This window comes from Astyanax mexicanus, chromosome 24 (assembly GCF_023375975.1).
Source record: "Astyanax mexicanus isolate ESR-SI-001 chromosome 24, AstMex3_surface, whole genome shotgun sequence".
Lineage (NCBI taxonomy): Eukaryota > Metazoa > Chordata > Actinopteri > Characiformes > Acestrorhamphidae > Astyanax > Astyanax mexicanus.
This window is the reverse complement of record NC_064431.1, coordinates 14,456,840-14,475,039: the sequence shown is the minus strand read 5'-3', so window position 1 is coordinate 14,475,039 and position 18,200 is coordinate 14,456,840. Positions and strand designations below refer to the sequence as shown.

The window sequence follows — 18,200 nt, the reverse complement described above, 5'->3', positions numbered from 1 at the left end:
AAATGAATACGTATAGTCAAGCAAATTTACATTTTTGCACACTCAATATGGTCATAAATAGCATTTTTTACACAGACAGTGAGATTGTACTGTAATTCAGTTTGTTTCCACCACATTGCATATTGCAAGAATGCACAAACATGTATAATCAAACAAATTTCATTCATGTGTGCTCAAGACTGATTTTTATACAGAATGGGGGATTTCCATGTATCTCTGCAAATTAAGCATATTTGTAATATGTGCATGCTCAAAAATGTTACCTGCATTCATCTGTTGTTATATAAAGCTCTGCAAATACAAATGTAGGATGCACATTCTGCTTATGCTATAAAGCAGCTATCAGTCCAGGTTTTTTCTTTTTTTTTACTACTGAAGATCATCTTTAATTAATAACCAGTCATATGGGCACATAAAGGTTTACATTATGATAATAATATGAAAAAATATAGATAATTAGTTACACCTGTTAATACATTTATAACTGGGATTTTGAGTGGAATAAAAAGGCACCAGACAGGCGGGTCCATTATTGATGAGGGATGCTGATCACGTGGCGCACTGCAGATGGTGACGTCATTGTGCTGCAGCAAAAACGACCAGACAAAGAAGGGCGGTGGCCTGGAGGCCACACACACCACATACACATATAGCAAATAATAATAATAAAAGAAATCTGATATAATATAATATAATATAACATATATACAATATATATAATAACGCTACAATGCTAAATTATGCAAAATTAATAGTGCAGACTAGTTATAAATTCACTTATCCTGATGGTGTAACTGGCACTAGCACTGCAGTGCAAAAAACTGTTCCTGGATGCCCTGAATGACTGCTATCATTAAGTGGGTGTACAGTGACTATGATGCAGTTTTCCATACAAGAAGATGCATACAATATTATTTTAACTAACATAAAATCACAGGGTGGAGACTGATAATATCATATTGCTCAGCTTATTTAAGGTGGACTGTCAAATATTTAGAAACCTATTAATGCCCCCAATTAAAAATGAATTATGTCTTAAATATAAGATATGATTGTTGTGAAAAATACAATAACAAATACAAGAAATTTTAAATAAAAATATAGATTTATTTCATGTTTTTTAAATGTAATGTATGACAAATGTAATTATAATTACTTTATAATTAAGACAAACATTTAGCATGTTAATTTGTACATATACTAATACACACCGTGGTACAATCATAGTTGTATAAACCTGATTATTACAGTAAATCTCTAATACCCTACTACTAATATTCGCTGCGCCAAATACTGGATCAATGCTCCATTCACCCACCCGTATTCCGATATGCCCCGCCTTACCGCGCTGCAATTGGCTAGTAGATCACACCAACGCGGAGTCCGCTATAACCATTGGTCAATCCCAGTCAGCACAGGAGGGCGTGGCTCTCCGGAAAACGGGTGGAGAAATCCCTGCGCGCATGCTCAGTAAGAGCGCCGCCTCTTTACTCTGCTTCCCCCGTTGTCTGGACCGCGTCCATCTCTCCAGCGTCAGCATCATCTCCAGAAACAGGGCAAAATGGTGAGATATCAACTTTATTTCTGCATAAGATTAAAAATACCTTCAATATTGTGATTTTAGACGTTTACACGTGGAAATAAACGTTTAGGTTTAGACTAAAGATGAGTTTAGAAAAATGCTGATTCTTTTAAAGATCAGCATCAGGGTGGGTCCAGCACCATGCTTCTTCTGCCTTATTGTTCCCAGACACAAAGAGATTTAACACAACTAGAGAAATGTAGAAAAAAAACAATGATTAAAAATTAAATTGACTTAATGACAGAATATATTTAGTCTTGTAGCTACTTGTGTTTGGCTATTAATAATGCCAGATTTAGAAATTATAAACTTATAATATTATTATAGAAGCCTCAAGTAAACCAAGCATATCAGACTTAATTGAAAATATATTGGTACATAGAATTTTGGAGCATAATTTGGACAGAAATATACAGACACATATTTCAAAGACTGCAATAATGCTGAATCATGCAAAATGTGCAGACTGTTCAGTAATTTACTAATACACTTGTCTAGCAGGTTTGACAGTGTAACTGGTATTGCAATGCCAAAAACTGCCCATTTCTTTAATGATAAAAAAAAAGTCTATAGCCACTATTTTGCAATATTCCATGCATATGGATCATTATTATTTTAGACAAACATTTAAGGTGGTCTCTTAACAATTAGTCAGAAACCTGCATATAGTTAATATAGTCACAAATTATAAATACTTAAAATGCTTTAAGTATTTGTGAATACAATTCTTATTACGAAGTAATACACACATTGTTTATGTTAAATATGCTGGACGCTGTTTATTTCAATTTATACTGATTTACACATGTACAGTGATACAAATACATAGGCCTAGTTTCTACAGCAAATCTACTGTAAGGATACACATTTTTATTGAAGCACGATTAATATTGCCAATATTTCAAACCTATACTTGATGATGGATCTGTTGTACGCTGGAAAAGGACCTAGCAATACTGGCTATGCATACTACTACAATTGACTGGTTTTGCTACTTTAAAATCAATTTTTTATCTAATTTATATTATTTTGATTATTTTTAAAGTTATAAAGTTCAACAGTGCATTCCTAAAACACACTCCACTTGCCATTCTAATAGGGGTGCACAATATATCAGTTTAGCAATGATTGACATTGTTTTTTTTTCCATAGCTTAACATGCATTACCATTATATCTGAATCAACATCATTAATTTTACTCCAGTTTATATTACACACAGTTCATTATTAATATTATGGCATTATTATTTGAACAGTCATTCTTGGCTAAATCTAATACGTTTCACAATATATATCACAGACCAGCAAAATATCGCAAAATATACATATAACATAGTCTAGCATTTAATTGAAAAAGGTGTGCACAATAACGTTGAGTGAATTAATTTGTGTAGTTTCCCTTATGAGTATTGCATAAAGCATGCATTTAAATAGCAGCTCCTTTTCCACATGCTCTGTGCAATTACACATTCTCACCAGAGAGGCCACTAAATCCCCAAAGCTTCGAAACTTACAGACTGTCACTTTAAAACCAAATATCGGAGCCTCAGGGAACACCTCTTTACCCCTGACTGTCAACTATTGGTAACATGAATTCTTATGTAAAATAAAGCCATATAGTAATTGTGGTCAATCTTGAGGTTAGCAAAATATTTGAAGTCATGCTTGTATTTTGTATGATAAGTCGATAATGTAACTATCGTGACAGACCTATATATATCTTTTTCATGTGTGATTTTAATTGAGTGACTTCAATGGCATTTTTCTTCCAACAGCGTGAGTGTATCTCCATCCATGTTGGACAGGCTGGCGTCCAGATTGGCAATGCCTGCTGGGAGCTGTACTGCCTTGAGCATGGCATTCAGCCGGATGGTCAGATGCCCAGTGACAAGACCATCGGTGGCGGGGACGACTCCTTCAACACCTTTTTCAGCGAGACAGGAGCTGGCAAGCACGTCCCCAGAGCAGTGTTTGTAGATCTGGAGCCCACTGTGATTGGTAAGCAGTTCCCCAGTTATGATGACTGTATTTCATCACCTGCCAGTTTAGTACCATCAGCTTAGATCTGATGCTTCATCATCATCTTGGTCCTCTTGTCTCTCAGACGAGGTTCGCACCGGCACTTACCGCCAGCTGTTCCACCCTGAGCAGCTCATCACTGGAAAAGAAGATGCTGCCAACAACTACGCTCGTGGCCATTACACCATTGGCAAGGAAATCATCGACCTGGTTCTCGACAGGATCCGCAAACTGGTGAGGACTTTATGTTAGATTTATTGATTACCCTAATCTGAGTCTGACAATTTAACAATTTAACAAATCTATTCTGTATCTCTTCTAGGCTGACCAGTGCACTGGTCTCCAGGGCTTCCTGGTGTTCCACAGTTTTGGAGGTGGTACCGGCTCTGGTTTCACCTCCTTGCTGATGGAGCGCCTCTCCGTGGACTACGGCAAGAAGTCCAAACTGGAGTTCTCCATCTACCCAGCTCCTCAGGTGTCCACCGCTGTGGTGGAGCCCTACAACTCCATCCTGACCACCCACACCACCCTCGAGCACTCCGACTGTGCTTTCATGGTGGACAATGAGGCCATCTACGACATCTGCCGTAGGAACCTCGATATCGAGCGTCCTACCTACACCAACCTCAATAGGCTTATCGGTCAAATCGTGTCCTCCATCACAGCCTCTCTCCGATTCGATGGTGCCCTCAATGTTGATCTGACTGAGTTCCAGACCAACTTGGTGCCCTACCCTCGTATCCACTTCCCTCTGGCCACCTATGCCCCAGTCATCTCTGCTGAGAAGGCTTACCACGAGCAGCTCTCAGTGGCAGAGATCACCAATGCTTGCTTTGAGCCTGCAAATCAGATGGTGAAATGTGACCCACGTCACGGCAAGTACATGGCCTGCTGCCTGCTGTACCGTGGTGACGTCGTACCCAAAGACGTCAACGCCGCCATTGCCACCATCAAGACCAAGCGTTCCATCCAATTCGTGGACTGGTGCCCAACTGGTTTCAAGGTTGGTATCAACTACCAGCCCCCCACTGTGGTCCCTGGCGGTGACCTGGCCAAAGTCCAAAGAGCCGTGTGCATGCTTAGCAACACCACAGCTATCGCAGAGGCCTGGGCCAGGCTCGACCACAAGTTCGACCTGATGTACGCCAAGCGTGCCTTTGTGCACTGGTACGTAGGAGAGGGTATGGAGGAGGGAGAGTTCTCTGAGGCCAGAGAGGATATGGCGGCTCTGGAGAAGGATTATGAGGAGGTTGGCGTTGATTCCGTAGAAGGCGAGGGAGAGGAGGAGGGAGAGGAGTACTAAACGTCCTAAAATTGTTCCTGTATGTCTCTCCACATTGTGTTAGAAAGAACCGAGTAGGGCCTATTCTTGGGACTGACTGCTGCTGCCATTGTCACAGCATGGTGGACAGCATATCAGGCATGAACAGTTCTGGTGGTTTAGGTTCAGTGTAGTCCAAAACTCCTTAAGCAGTATGTCTATGAAAGTCATTGTTATTTCTCTGGCATTGTGTAATCTGTTATTTGCTGTCAAAACCTGAATAAAACCATTCCTAATAAATTTTGTCTTGTGCTATTTTAACCTATTGTTTACTGGAGTTCAATAATGACTTGCCATCTGCAGTTAGGAGTTACACTATGGCTCCCTCTATTGGCATGGAGTAATTTGTAATTACACAGTGTGTTCCTCTAACACCTACCAATAGTCAGTAAAACAATTGTTTACCTGTTGCTGCCCAAATGAATGACTTTGTTGAGTACAGTTGTAAAAAGGCTACAACAGTAAAGCAGTGTTTCACCTTTTATGATATTTTAGCATCCATATATTATATATATATATATATATATATATATATATATATATATATATATATATATATATATATATATATATATATATATATCCATATATATCCATAATTGTTCTATAATAATGTTAAAGTAATCTGTAATGCTTGTTGATAATTTTAAAAAGTGATCATGGATAATTAGACATATAAAATTTACTATGGCTGTGTCTGAAAATCAAAAAATGCTGACTTGCCACCCACACTTTCTCACTTAGAAGTCAGTGTCCTGGAGTCAAATAGGAGGCTCTTTATACTGACATATATATGACATATATATAGCTCACTGCTATATATGTGTTTATTCAAGATTGAAGTGTTTCATTGTCATATGCACAGCAGAAACAAGTAGTTACACTGTACAATGTAATTCTTACTTTGCAGTTTCTCCAAATACAGACATATTTAAATAACAATATAAAAGTAAAAAAAAAACATGAATAGGTATAATAGGTACGATGTGTTCTGATTTTCAGGAATGTTAACATGTGTTCAATAAAACCATACAAACATATATTTTTTGTGTGGTATTAGTTTAAGCATACTGTGTTTGTCTATTGTTGTGATCAGAACACATTTAATTACCAATTTATGCAGAAATCCAAGTAATCCCAATGGGTTCACATGGAGTATAGTGCATCCCAAATTTACCAACATTAACTTTTTAATATAACATTATAGTCATTATGGCTTTTAGAAAAATGTGTTTTGATGAGGGAGGTAGTGCACTATAGGCTCCTTTTGTCCTAAATGTCCTCCTCTGTTTTCTCTCTCTTCTTGTCTCTCTTTCTATTTCGCTCAACTTTTCTCATTTACACTTTTCTTTCTCTCCTTACTTTCTCTCACTCTGTCCCTTTTTCTCTTTCCCTCTAATTTTCTCTCTCTGTTTCTCTCTACTATTTCCTCTCACTTTCTCCCCACCTCTTTATTTTTCTCTATCACTTTTTATTTTCATTTTACTTTCTAACTTTTTCTCTTTCTTTCTACTTGTCTCTCTCTTTCTCTCTATGTTTCTCTCTCACTCTCCATCCTCTCTCTATTTCTCCCTATCTCTCTCTATCTCTCTACGTTTCTATCTCACTCTCTCTTTTTCTTGCTCTGTACTCATGTCTCTCTTTCTCTCTACAATTGTCTCTCACTCTCTCCACACTTTTCTATACCTCTCAATCTCTCTTTATGTTTCTCTCTAACTCTAATTTTTTCTCTTTCTTTCTACTTGTCTCTCTCTTTTTTCTCTCTACTTTTCTCCCTCTCTCCTCCACCTATCTCTCTATTTTTCTCTCTTTACTTTTCTCTTTCGTTATACTTTTCTCTCTCTCTTTCTCTCTACTTTTCTCTCTCATTTTCTCCCTCTCTCTCTCTCTCTCTCTCTCTCTCTTTCTCTTTATTTACTTTTCTCTTTCTTTCTCTCTCTCACGTATATAGTCTTGAGTAATATATTAACTGTAGATAATAATTTGTAGTAAATGTACTAATTTAAATAACAGTTCTTCTATCAGATAAATGAACTTCTCGTCTTGTGACCGGTCCCCGCGCGGGTGGGCGGGGCTTGTCTGACACCAGTATAAATACCAGCGTTTCTGAGGAAGTTCAAACCATCACCTCACAACGGATTCCTAACGGTCTTAGCGTGAGAGCTGTTTTACGAAGTTTTAACGAAGTTTTTACGCAGTAAAAGAAGTTGTAGTTCACTCCTTCCACATCAGTATGGTAAGTTTAAATGAAGTTTACTCCATTTATGTCATTATAATTTTACTATATACTGGTGAAACACAGTTTATGCTAAAGTTTGTACAGCTTCTTATCAGTATTTTAAAATTCCACCTTAAATATTGCAGCGCCATAATGGAACTACTGCACTATTTAAGGTGGAATTGAAAACTCTGAGAAGAAGCTGAACAAACTAGAAGCTTAAATGGTTTAATATATTTTAAAACTGTTTTTTCTAGTTAACTGAAGCTTGACTCTACCACAGGCTGTTGTTTACTGGTCATTTCCCCTTTTTATGCTAGGAATTGCAAAATTGACAAGTTTTGTGTAATTATGAGTCTCACAGAAAACAGTCTTCCCCTACATCTGTCTACTCTGAACCTAAAACAGGGATTTAAATATGTCTCCACTGCATTTATTTCTATTACAGAAGCAAAAATAACCAGTGATATTATGTGATGCATTGTACCCATAGAAAAAATAAATATTTTATTTATATCATTCTAAAATATATTTCAAGCAATTGCAGAACATAGGCTTTTTATTACTGATATAAGCAATTCCACTATTTTAAAGTGCAGGGAAATTTCAATTATTCAGTACATTGTGATTGGAATGTAAAAATATTAATTAATATATATATATATTTTATTTAATCGACACTATTGCGGTTAGCAAAAATGAAAAAGGTTATGTCCATATATTGTACATTAGTACATTTAAAATATAAAATATATTTTTTCACATGAATATAAAAAATTGTTACATTTTTGTATTCCTAATATTCCTAAGTCAGATTAATTTTGAGATCGAATGCTAAAAAAAGTTGGCAACAAAATTTCTTCTTGCTTTTACACGAAAACCAAGTTACAGAGATGATCTCTGAGTGATTAAGGCCCAAAGGAAGAGAAATATAGGCCTAAGCATGCAAATCATAAACAAAACATTACAAAATAAAAAGTAACACAAGTCTAAAGTTGTATTTTACGATATCTTTTTCATCAGTGATAGTATTCTCAGCAAGTTATTTGCATCAACCCCCTGACCACCAAACAAAACATGTACATTTACAGATCTGTAAAGGGACTTAGGCAAAGCATGTTAATCCTGTTTTTTTTTTTTTTTTTTTGCACACAGTTCTGTCCAGAAGGTTCTGGCACAAAATGATATCACAAGACTATTAATCATTTCTCTCAGTAGTGTGAGGATTCTTTATGTAAAATATTTATGTAACAGAGTCTGAAAAAATAATTATATAGATCAGATTCCGAAAAAAAAAATATATATATATATTAACATACAGTTAAAAGTAAGAAAAAATTCTCATTCTGAAGAAAGTAGTAGCTATGAACTTGTGAGATGTTTTCATTTGCTAGGCTTTGTTCTTTTAGGTAACGGATTGAATTACAAGGTTGGTTAAAGCTTATTTGACAGTATTGAGATTTTTTAGTGTTTTATGTCTAACCAAAATTTGGATTATACCTTATAAATATTTAGCAATAACTAACAACAATCCAGCAGACTATAGTTTTGTACAAAGCATTATGTATATGGTGGAGTATGTGTAATTTACCAATATGCTTTAGATATTATTATATCAGAAACGCTGGGACACTTTCACTACACAATGTTTTATATATATATATATATATATATATATATAACTATAAATGTAATCAAGGACTGTGTAAGAGACGTGAAATGCTGGATGTCACATGAGTTAAACCTCCTTAACAGTGACAAAACAGTGATGTAAAATCAAGACTTTTTTATGTGATTTATACAAAGGTTCAGAGGTGCCTCCACCTGTTGCACAGTCCAGAATGTATGCAAGTACATATACTGTAAAAGACCTTAATGTTATAGATTACTGACCTAGCTTAGGTGACCCTATACACATACTCTTCATTAAGGGAGTGTTTGAATGAGTGTAGGCTTATATTCTGAGTGTGTGGCCATTCCAAAGTGATTAACACTATAATGGCTTTCAGTAGCTGTTCAAGGGAGAATGATCATGTGACACATCGGTCCACATTGTTGTGGAGGGTGAAAGTGCACACTTATGCAAAAAGCAGTGGGCCGTCATTAATTGGGCTCAACAGCTGAATGATGTCACTCATCTGTTTTGTACTGAGTGGCAGATTGTGTTAACCATCAAAATGGCTACTTTTTACATATAAGTGGAAGTGTGGGAATTTTCAATATTATTATGGTAAGGGGTGGAATGTTGATAATGCAACCAATGGCCATGGCATAGCATATGTGTCTTTAAGGAATGCTCTTGAGATGGCAGCAGTATGTGGATGTGCATTGTCCTATTAGGAAAGTGCACCGGAGTGTGCGTTAGGAAAGGAAGGGCAACTAGGTTGTACTTTTCTCTCTTACTCTCTCCCCCCTTTTTATTTCTCTTCCTCTCTTTACTTTTCTATCACTCTCTCCCTTTTTCTTTCTCTCTCCCTCCCTCTCTCTTTACTCTTCTCTCACTCTCCCTCCACCTCTGTATTCCTCTCTCTTTATTTTTCTCTCTCTTTCTCTCACTCGCTATAATACCATTATTGCAACATACAGCTCTAGAGAACAATGTATAAACTACAGACAACATTTCTCCCAAATCCCAAATAAAATATTGTCATTTAGAGCATTTATTTGCAGAATATAAAAAAATATCTGACAAAATATCAGAGCTTTCAGACCTTAAATAATGCAAATAAAACAAGTGTATATTTATAATGTTTTAAGATTTCAGAAATCAATATTTGGTGGACTAATCCTGGTTTTTAATTACAGTTTTCATGCATCTTGGCATGTTCTCCTCCACCAGTCTTACACACTGCTTTTGGATAACGTTATGCCACTCCTGGTGCAACAATTCAGGAAGTTCAGCTTGGTTTGATGGCTTGTGATCATCCATCTTCCTCTTGATTAATTCCAGAGGTTTTCAATTTGGTAAAATAAAAAAGAAATAATAAATTTAAAATCATTTTTAAGTGGTCTCTTTTTTCAGAGCTGTATAATATTGTGTATTATTAACTGACAAATATAGATAATAATCTGTAGGAAGTGTACAAATTTAAAGAACAGTTCTTCTATCAGGACCTTCTTAATGTAACATTGGGCTTGGGCAAAGTGCCAAGATCAAAGGTGATCTGGCATCATGCAAAATTGCACCGCAGACCCTGACACCAGGCATTCTGAGTTTTTGGCTTGTGGAATGGAATTGCTTTGAGGAGTGTGTGTGTTTTATACAGAGTAGCCGTTGAGACTCTTGTCGGTCATGTGCTCCGAGTTCTGGCCTCCATCTGGCTGCAGTAACACACAGTGTGTTTTGTCTCTTAGCTCTGCAAGATTATAAATGAACTGTCAGGTGATGTGGACATACAACTCTCACTCTGTTGTAGAGAAGTATTTACACTTGGTAAATTACCTTTTTTAGCTAGAGGTAGAGCTCCTGCTTTAATAAAAATGGCCTGTGGTGGAGTTACCAGGAACATTTATAACTGAAAGTGTTGAGGAGAATGATCTACCTGTAATGTCTATCAGCTTGTTACTAATAGAAATATTTGGGGAATTAAGCAGAGACATTAATAAGAGACATATGGCAATGTTGCTAAACCTTTAATGTTTTACTGCAGTAAAAGCCTTAACTCTTTTGAGAAGGCTTTAAACAGAGTATATTTTTACAACCAAAATGTTTAAATAAGTGAAAAGAGGTTAGTTGTCACCCAACAATGAGATTTTTTTAAGGCACACAAACTCTCTGTTTTCCAGGTGAAAGATACAATATGTATAGAGCCAAGATACTTATTTTAGCTGGGCTAGCTTAGCTTTAGCATTTGTTTGTTGATCAAAAAACTGCCTGCATTTCTCTGTATGAATCATTTATGTTAAGAATGCAATTGCTGCTGTGGTAGATAAACATTCCATCTGGTTATTCAAAACCCAAGACCTGACCAGACTTTAGCATCTACATAGGGGCAAGATCCTGTCCTAACCTAACCATACCCCAACCACAGCTGTTTTAACTTTGGTGGGGCTGACCACAATTCCGAGTTCTGATCCTCTATGTTTTCCTCACTGATATAACCCAAACCACATTTTAACCCTTGTCTTTCCCAACAGCGTGAGTGTATCTCCATCCACGTGGGCCAGGCTGGTGTCCAGATTGGAAATGCCTGCTGGGAGCTGTACTGTCTTGAGCATGGCATTCAGCCGGATGGTCAGATGCCCAGTGACAAGACCATCGGCGGAGGGGACGACTCCTTCAACACCTTTTTCAGCGAAACAGGAGCTGGCAAGCACGTCCCCAGAGCAGTGTTTGTGGACCTAGAGCCCACTGTGATTGGTAAGCAGTAATGTATATAGTGCAACATCTATTAACATCTAAAACCACCTAGGGGTAGACATTTTGTGTTGGTTGATGAAGCCTTTGACCATAATATTTTATACTGTGGCCACAAGGAATATCGTGGAGTGACTTGCAAACAAACCACCAGACCATTTTTGTGTATTAGAAATTATCCATTATTTATAACCTCAGTTACACTGTACAAAAAAATAAATGCAACACGTTTGGTTTTCCTCCCATTTGTAATGAGCTTAACTTAAAGATCTAAGACTATGTATATAAAAGGCCTTTTTTCTCAAATTTTTTTCACAATTGGGTCTAAATCTGTGTTAGTGAGCACTTCTCATTTACTGAGATATGTTTTGGATAATAAACACAGCTGCATTTTTTGGATGGAATTTTAAATGCACTGCGATACTGTCATGTAATTCTGAGGCCCATTGTTGTGCTATTCATCCATGACCATTACCTCATACTGCAGCATCTGTATCTGTATCTCTACCCAGTTCCTGGAAGCTGAAAACATCTCAGTTCTTGCGTGGCTGTCACGCCTGGCCCTGTTTCCTGTCTGTCCTCGTGCCTGTGTTGTCCCACGTGACCCGTGCCCCTGTGTTCTGCCTGTGATTTTCCATTACCTCATGTCTCATTTGTAGCTCCACCCCTTCCCCAGGTGTTTCCACTCCCAGTGTGTTTCCTGTTAGTTAAAAAGACTTCCTCTGTTACTTGTCCTCTGTCGGTCTTTGCACTGTCCCCCGTTGTCTGTCTCTCTGCGTTTCTGTCTCTCTCTGTGTTTCTTAGCCTCTCAGTGTTTCTTTAGTCATTGCCCTAGGTCCTTGTTTAGTGTTTATCTCTGTTTGTTTCTAGTTCCCTATATTTATACATCTCTGCCTTGTTTAGTTTTGTAATTATTCAGTTCCTAGTTTATTTCTTTGTTTATCTACTCCTGCTTTGTTTGTTAGTTATTATCTATCTAGTTTAGTTCCTTATTGTTTTCCTCGTTTGTTTTGTCAGCCTCCCTATTTGTTTGTAGTATATATTTATCTTCCTGTTTATTTTATTTTCTAGTTCCCTGTGTTTTCCCTAGTTTATTCCCTTGCCCTGTTTTAGTTTATCCTGCCTAGTTTTATAGTCTCCCCGTTTGTTTATCTTTAGTATCTCTTGTTTGTTTGTTAGTTTTAGCTCGCCTCTGTTTCTTGTTTTCCTTTGTTTCTTGTTTACTTGTTTATTGGTTTATTTATCATTAGTCTCTCTCTCTTGTTTATTCCTAGTTTATTTTTCCAGCGTTTGTTTAGTTTTATGTTCTCTAGCCTCCCTCGTTTGTTTAGTTATTTTGTTGTTACGTGTTTACTTCTCTCTTTGTTTAATAAACTCACCTTACCTGCACATACGTCCGCCTCCACGTCTCTCTGCCTGGGTCTAAATCCTGACAGTGGCCACCATACTCACCGGACATGTAACCCATTGAGCATGTTTATATTTTTGTTCAGTGTAATTTAGCTTATATCTCCATTTTTTTCACCTAGACGAGGTCCGTACCGGCACTTACCGCCAGCTGTTCCACCCTGAGCAGCTCATCACTGGAAAGGAAGATGCTGCCAACAACTACGCTCGTGGGCATTACACCATCGGCAAGGAAATCATCGACCTGGTTCTCGACAGGATCCGCAAACTGGTGAGTATTAATTAATTAGAGTATAGATCTCCACTTATTCCTTCTTTGTTTTATTATTACCTAATTTTCTTTACTTTCTCCCCATTTCAGTCTGACCAGTGCACTGGTCTCCAGGGCTTCCTGGTGTTCCACAGCTTTGGAGGTGGTACTGGTTCTGGGTTCACCTCCTTGCTGATGGAGCGCCTCTCTGTCGACTATGGCAAGAAGTCCAAGCTGGAGTTCTCCATCTACCCAGCTCCACAGGTGTCCACCGCTGTGGTGGAGCCCTACAACGCTATCCTGACCACCCACACTACCCTCGAGCACTCCGACTGCGCTTTCATGGTGGACAACGAGGCCATCTACGACATCTGCCGTAGGAACCTCGATATCGAGCGTCCTACCTACACCAACCTCAACAGGCTGATCAGCCAGATTGTGTCTTCCATCACCGCCTCCCTCCGATTCGATGGTGCCCTCAATGTTGATCTGACCGAGTTCCAGACCAACTTGGTGCCCTACCCTCGTATCCACTTCCCACTGGCCACCTACGCCCCGGTTATCTCTGCTGAAAAAGCTTACCACGAGCAGCTTACTGTTGCAGAGATCACCAATGCTTGCTTTGAGCCTGCAAATCAGATGGTGAAATGTGATCCACGTCACGGCAAGTACATGGCCTGCTGCCTGCTGTACCGTGGTGACGTCGTACCCAAAGACGTCAACGCCGCCATTGCCACCATCAAGACCAAGCGTTCCATCCAATTCGTGGACTGGTGCCCAACTGGTTTCAAGGTTGGTATCAACTACCAGCCCCCCACTGTGGTGCCCGGCGGTGACCTGGCCAAAGTCCAAAGAGCCGTGTGCATGCTAAGCAACACCACAGCTATCGCAGAGGCCTGGGCCAGGCTCGACCACAAGTTCGACCTGATGTACGCCAAGCGTGCCTTCGTGCACTGGTACGTAGGAGAGGGTATGGAGGAGGGAGAGTTCTCTGAGGCCAGAGAGGATATGGCGGCTCTGGAGAAGGATTATGAGGAGGTTGGTGCCGACAGCCTGGAGGGAGAAGATGAAGGAGAAGAATATTAAATGTGAATTAAAGAGGACATGAAACATTTCAGTTTGTACAAGTTTTCTAAGGGATTAAATATAATGGGATTTATTTGGGGGGGATTTTTTTATATAAAATGTTTAGAGACTAAATTATAATATATTTATGTTTGTTACGTTTGCGCTAGGGTGCCGCCATGTTGCCCATGCAGCACTGGTGACGTCACGAGGTTGGTTGGTGAAGAGCCCAGGTACATAACTAGCGTAAAAGAGCTTATTGTTTGTGGAGATTATGGATGAAGACGAAGCTGAACTAGGCTAACGTGGAGCATTTGCTCAGAGATCTTTCCTGTATAAAGCTGAGCAGAACTTTTTAGATGCTTTTCTGAGAGCGAGACGTTTTTTGGAGGTGTCTATTCTCTCTCTACGTGGAGCCGTGCAGAAACCCTGCAGCCCGTCAACAGCAGGTACTGCCATCCCGTTAACTAGCTTGTTTATATAACTTACATTTAACATGTAAAGTCCATTAAGACTGAATGAAACATATTGATATTGAAACACCAAGGCACTGTTTGGTTGATAAACCGTTCAGTTTGGAAGTTAGAAGGCTTACTGGGTACTTAGCTTCATCTAGTTAGTGTTAGTTAGTTAGCTAGCGTTGGCTAGCTATGGTAAGATAGCTAGATAAGTAGCTAGCTATATTATCTTTTAATTGTCAGCTTATCTAGACTTTCGGTAAGTTACCTCTCGGTGCTCTGCTGGGTGGGCGCTTTGTTTGGCTCGTTCCGTGCGGCTCACAGCTGCTGCTGTTACAGTACCTCCAGTTGGACGGTCTGTACATCCCAGTTGTTCAGAGAAAGAATAAATACGAAGGAAAAAAGCCTCAGACTGCAGCTTATTTGTCCGGCACTAATGCTCCCGACTCAAAACCCTCTCCTCCACATAGTCCTGGTCTAGAAAGTGCTCGCACCTAACCCCTAGCATTGCAGCTAACCGGAGGATTCTCACGCTTCAGCGCCGCGAGCCACCGCCGAAGAACAGCTGTCCGAGGTGAGGTATGAAAGTGAAAGTGAACCTTTTCTCATTCTTCACCCTATAAAAGTATACTATACCCAGTATTACTACACCCAGGGGCAATACAAAAGTGCCCCCCGCTTTGCATTGATTCTTGGTTTGGATTTTATTATCTATTGAGGAACTAAGTTACTGTAGGCTCATAGTTAATGTTAGTGAGGCGTTCGGGAACCAACCTCGTGACGTCACTTTCAGCGCAGGGACAAGATGGCGCTGCACTTACTTAAGAAAATAACATTGAGATTGCTCATTATTTTAATTCAGTTTCACTGACAACTGTTAAACTTATAAAATTTGTTAGAGAATGAAAATACATCTTGTGAATTATACTAAATACTTGAAGTGTTTCATGTCCCCTTTAAAGAAGTGTGAATTGAAGGCTGCAAGTCCATTCATCATTTTAGTGTTTCTGTTTCGTTTTATCATTTTGAATAAATTTGAGATAAAAAAGTTGCATTGTTGTTATTTGTTTATTTGTCTAAAACAGTAAATATCAATGAATGTGATATATACCTGCAGTTTTATATATGTGACACATAAGACAATTAAGTCTATAAACAAACATTCAGGAGAAAATATAATGTATACACAGAAGAAAAACATTGAAATACCTAAATAAGTGTAAATGTCTTATTTTTAATCTTTTTGTGACTTTAAAGTGTACATAACATAATTGCAACACTTGCAATACATTCAGGTTATATTACATATATAATTTAAATTGAATCATTTTATGTATTTCATCATTGCATACTTGTATTTTAATACTAAATTTAAAATTGTGCAGTTAATGTTTTCGAATCAATTGACAGCTCTAGTTTTGAGGTAAACAGTGTGTTTTGTATGAACATGATCTAGTACAGGATATATGATCTATTCAGTGTCGTCTACACCACCGTTACTGCGCTATCGACTGCGTCCTGCAGGAAGGAATAAGAGCCCTGCTGAATTATTGACGAGGCCGTGCTGTAACTGCTGAGTGCATTTTGCAGATTACTATTAGTGCTGTGAGCACCGCAGACGTCTCGATATTTATGAACAACGCAACAAAAGTCATCCTGAAGATGCGGCTGAACTTTATGATTTTACTAAATGAGGTGGAAGTGAGACCACCATCATATTTCACTTCCTTAAAATGGGGGGATTTGCATACTGCAAAACACCTAAAATCCTCTTAAATTTGATGTACATTTAATAATATCGCCTTTTACAAACGGTAGCAAATTTTTACAGGATTATTCAACTTATTTCTAACCTTTTTCTTTTGGTTTTAAGTAAAATGATAGAGCTAAAATGTTATATAAAAACTAAAGTGGGTAAAAAAGCAAAAATTAAGTGTGCTATTCTAGTAGTGGATAGATAATCACAATATTTATTATTTCTTAAATTCAAAGTCACATATCTGACTATTTAACATACTAAAACTGTAAAGAGATTATTGCTAACTGACACAACAGCCAAGCTCTGTCACCTTCAGAAACACGCTGTGGGCGATATAACAAAGCACAGTACGAATCAAAAGTTCACAAAGAAGAAGGAGGGGAGCTCACACCCCAGTGTATTTGACTTGTCTGAAGAATTTTAATGTCTAATCGTTGGAGAATGATGTCATAGTTCATTTGCATAAAGTTGAGAAAATCTCAACTCTGTCGCTGCTGTAAATCTTTCCCTCTTATAGGAAATGAATGATCACCTGTTACTCTGGAGGCTGCCAGTTTGGACGCAAGGTATGACCAGTTTAGTCACAATGCTAACAGCCAGGCATGACAGGGTTGTACATGTATAGCTGCAGTGCTAACAGCTGGGCTTGGCAGGATTACACCAGTTAAGCTGCAGTGCTAACAGCCAAGCTAAACAAGTTGGAGCCTTGATGCTAAAGCAGCAGAATTTGCACATGTGGGGCACAAGTGAGGCATGGCTATTTAGCATTCCGAAGCATTTTTAAAAACTAAGTTAAATATTTATAAATTATAAGTAAAATGACATAGAAATTATTTAATCGTTAAGAGGATTACACTTGGTAAGATGTCATTTTTTTGCTGTGAAACTAGTTATCATGTCCATGAAGTAATTTTAACACCAGCATTGATTTTTAAACAGGTTTTTAACTGTATTTTCTTTCTTTATGTTTAGAGTTCTTCCTCTTTGCTGGGTCTTGTTCGTAATGGTGAAATGGTGAAGTTGGCAGCATCGTAGTTAGAAAATCCTGAGCTGGTGTGACAGAAATCTGAGGTAAAGTGTAGCTTTAATTTTAGCTTAAAATACTGAAAGAAATGCAACACAATATACAGCCAAATGGAGCTGTACTGGAGAACAGTATGGAGGAACTGGTGGTGCTGGTGAGGACCAGTGGCACAGGAAGCAGGGGAATAGAATGACTGATGGTGGAGGAGAAACTCATTCTCAGTACAGCACGTTGATTAGATTACAGCACACGGCCCAGCACAGGAAATTAATTACTACTATAGCAACAGAAGACGGTTAGCCACTGAGCCAGTGCAGCGTGTCCACTGGAAATGAAACTCGGAGAAGATACTGGAATCTTGATTGTTTACTAGCTTTACTGGTACTGGTATTGTTCCATTAACCCCTCAGAATCACAGAAAATCTGATCTGAATAAATTAGAGCTACATCTCTGGAAATCACCCAGAATGCAACTCTTTAGCAATACTTTAGCAACCACCTAGCTACACCTTAGCAGCCAACAGCTAATGTATAATTGCACCTTAGCAACCAGTTGGCTGGGAAGGTATTGTTGGGAAGTTGCTACAGTGTTGCTATACCTTAGCAACCTCCCAGAAACACCTTAGCAGCCAACAACTATACCAGAGCAACCACTTAGTAATATCTTAGCAATGTACTTCTGTATTGTAGATACACATTTGCAGTGATTTTAACAACCAACCAGTTATAGTTACCAACAC

The 18,200-nt window shown here is 38.4% G+C and overlaps 2 protein-coding genes across 2 annotated transcripts; both read left to right on the top strand.

The window, feature by feature from the left end:
• The first annotated feature begins 1,454 nt into the window (after positions 1-1,454).
• On the top strand, positions 1,455-5,162 carry LOC103046666 (tubulin alpha-1A chain). Its single transcript, XM_022682435.2, has 4 exons — positions 1,455-1,564; positions 3,358-3,580; positions 3,687-3,835; positions 3,924-5,162. Exons 1-4 carry the CDS (start codon positions 1,562-1,564, stop codon positions 4,902-4,904), a joined length of 1,356 nt encoding a protein of 451 aa, XP_022538156.1. The 5' UTR covers positions 1,455-1,561; the 3' UTR covers positions 4,905-5,162.
• Positions 5,163-7,016: 1,854 nt separating this feature from the next.
• LOC111195382 (tubulin alpha-1C chain) lies at positions 7,017-15,729 on the top strand. Its single transcript, XM_022682436.2, has 4 exons — positions 7,017-7,158; positions 11,278-11,500; positions 13,027-13,175; positions 13,266-15,729. Exons 1-4 carry the CDS (start codon positions 7,156-7,158, stop codon positions 14,238-14,240), a joined length of 1,350 nt encoding a protein of 449 aa, XP_022538157.2. The 5' UTR covers positions 7,017-7,155; the 3' UTR covers positions 14,241-15,729.
• The last annotated feature ends 2,471 nt before the right edge of the window (positions 15,730-18,200 follow it).

Bases quoted from the DNA above. Each gene is read 5' to 3' on its own strand.
- LOC103046666 (XM_022682435.2), top strand. The intron at 3,581-3,686 runs GTAAGCAGTTCC...CTTGTCTCTCAG, and splicing joins TCTGGAGCCCACTGTGATTG to ACGAGGTTCGCACCGGCACT. The intron at 3,836-3,923 runs GTGAGGACTTTA...TATCTCTTCTAG, and splicing joins TCGACAGGATCCGCAAACTG to GCTGACCAGTGCACTGGTCT.
- LOC111195382 (XM_022682436.2), top strand. The intron at 11,501-13,026 runs GTAAGCAGTAAT...TTTTTCACCTAG, and splicing joins CCTAGAGCCCACTGTGATTG to ACGAGGTCCGTACCGGCACT. The intron at 13,176-13,265 runs GTGAGTATTAAT...TCCCCATTTCAG, and splicing joins TCGACAGGATCCGCAAACTG to TCTGACCAGTGCACTGGTCT.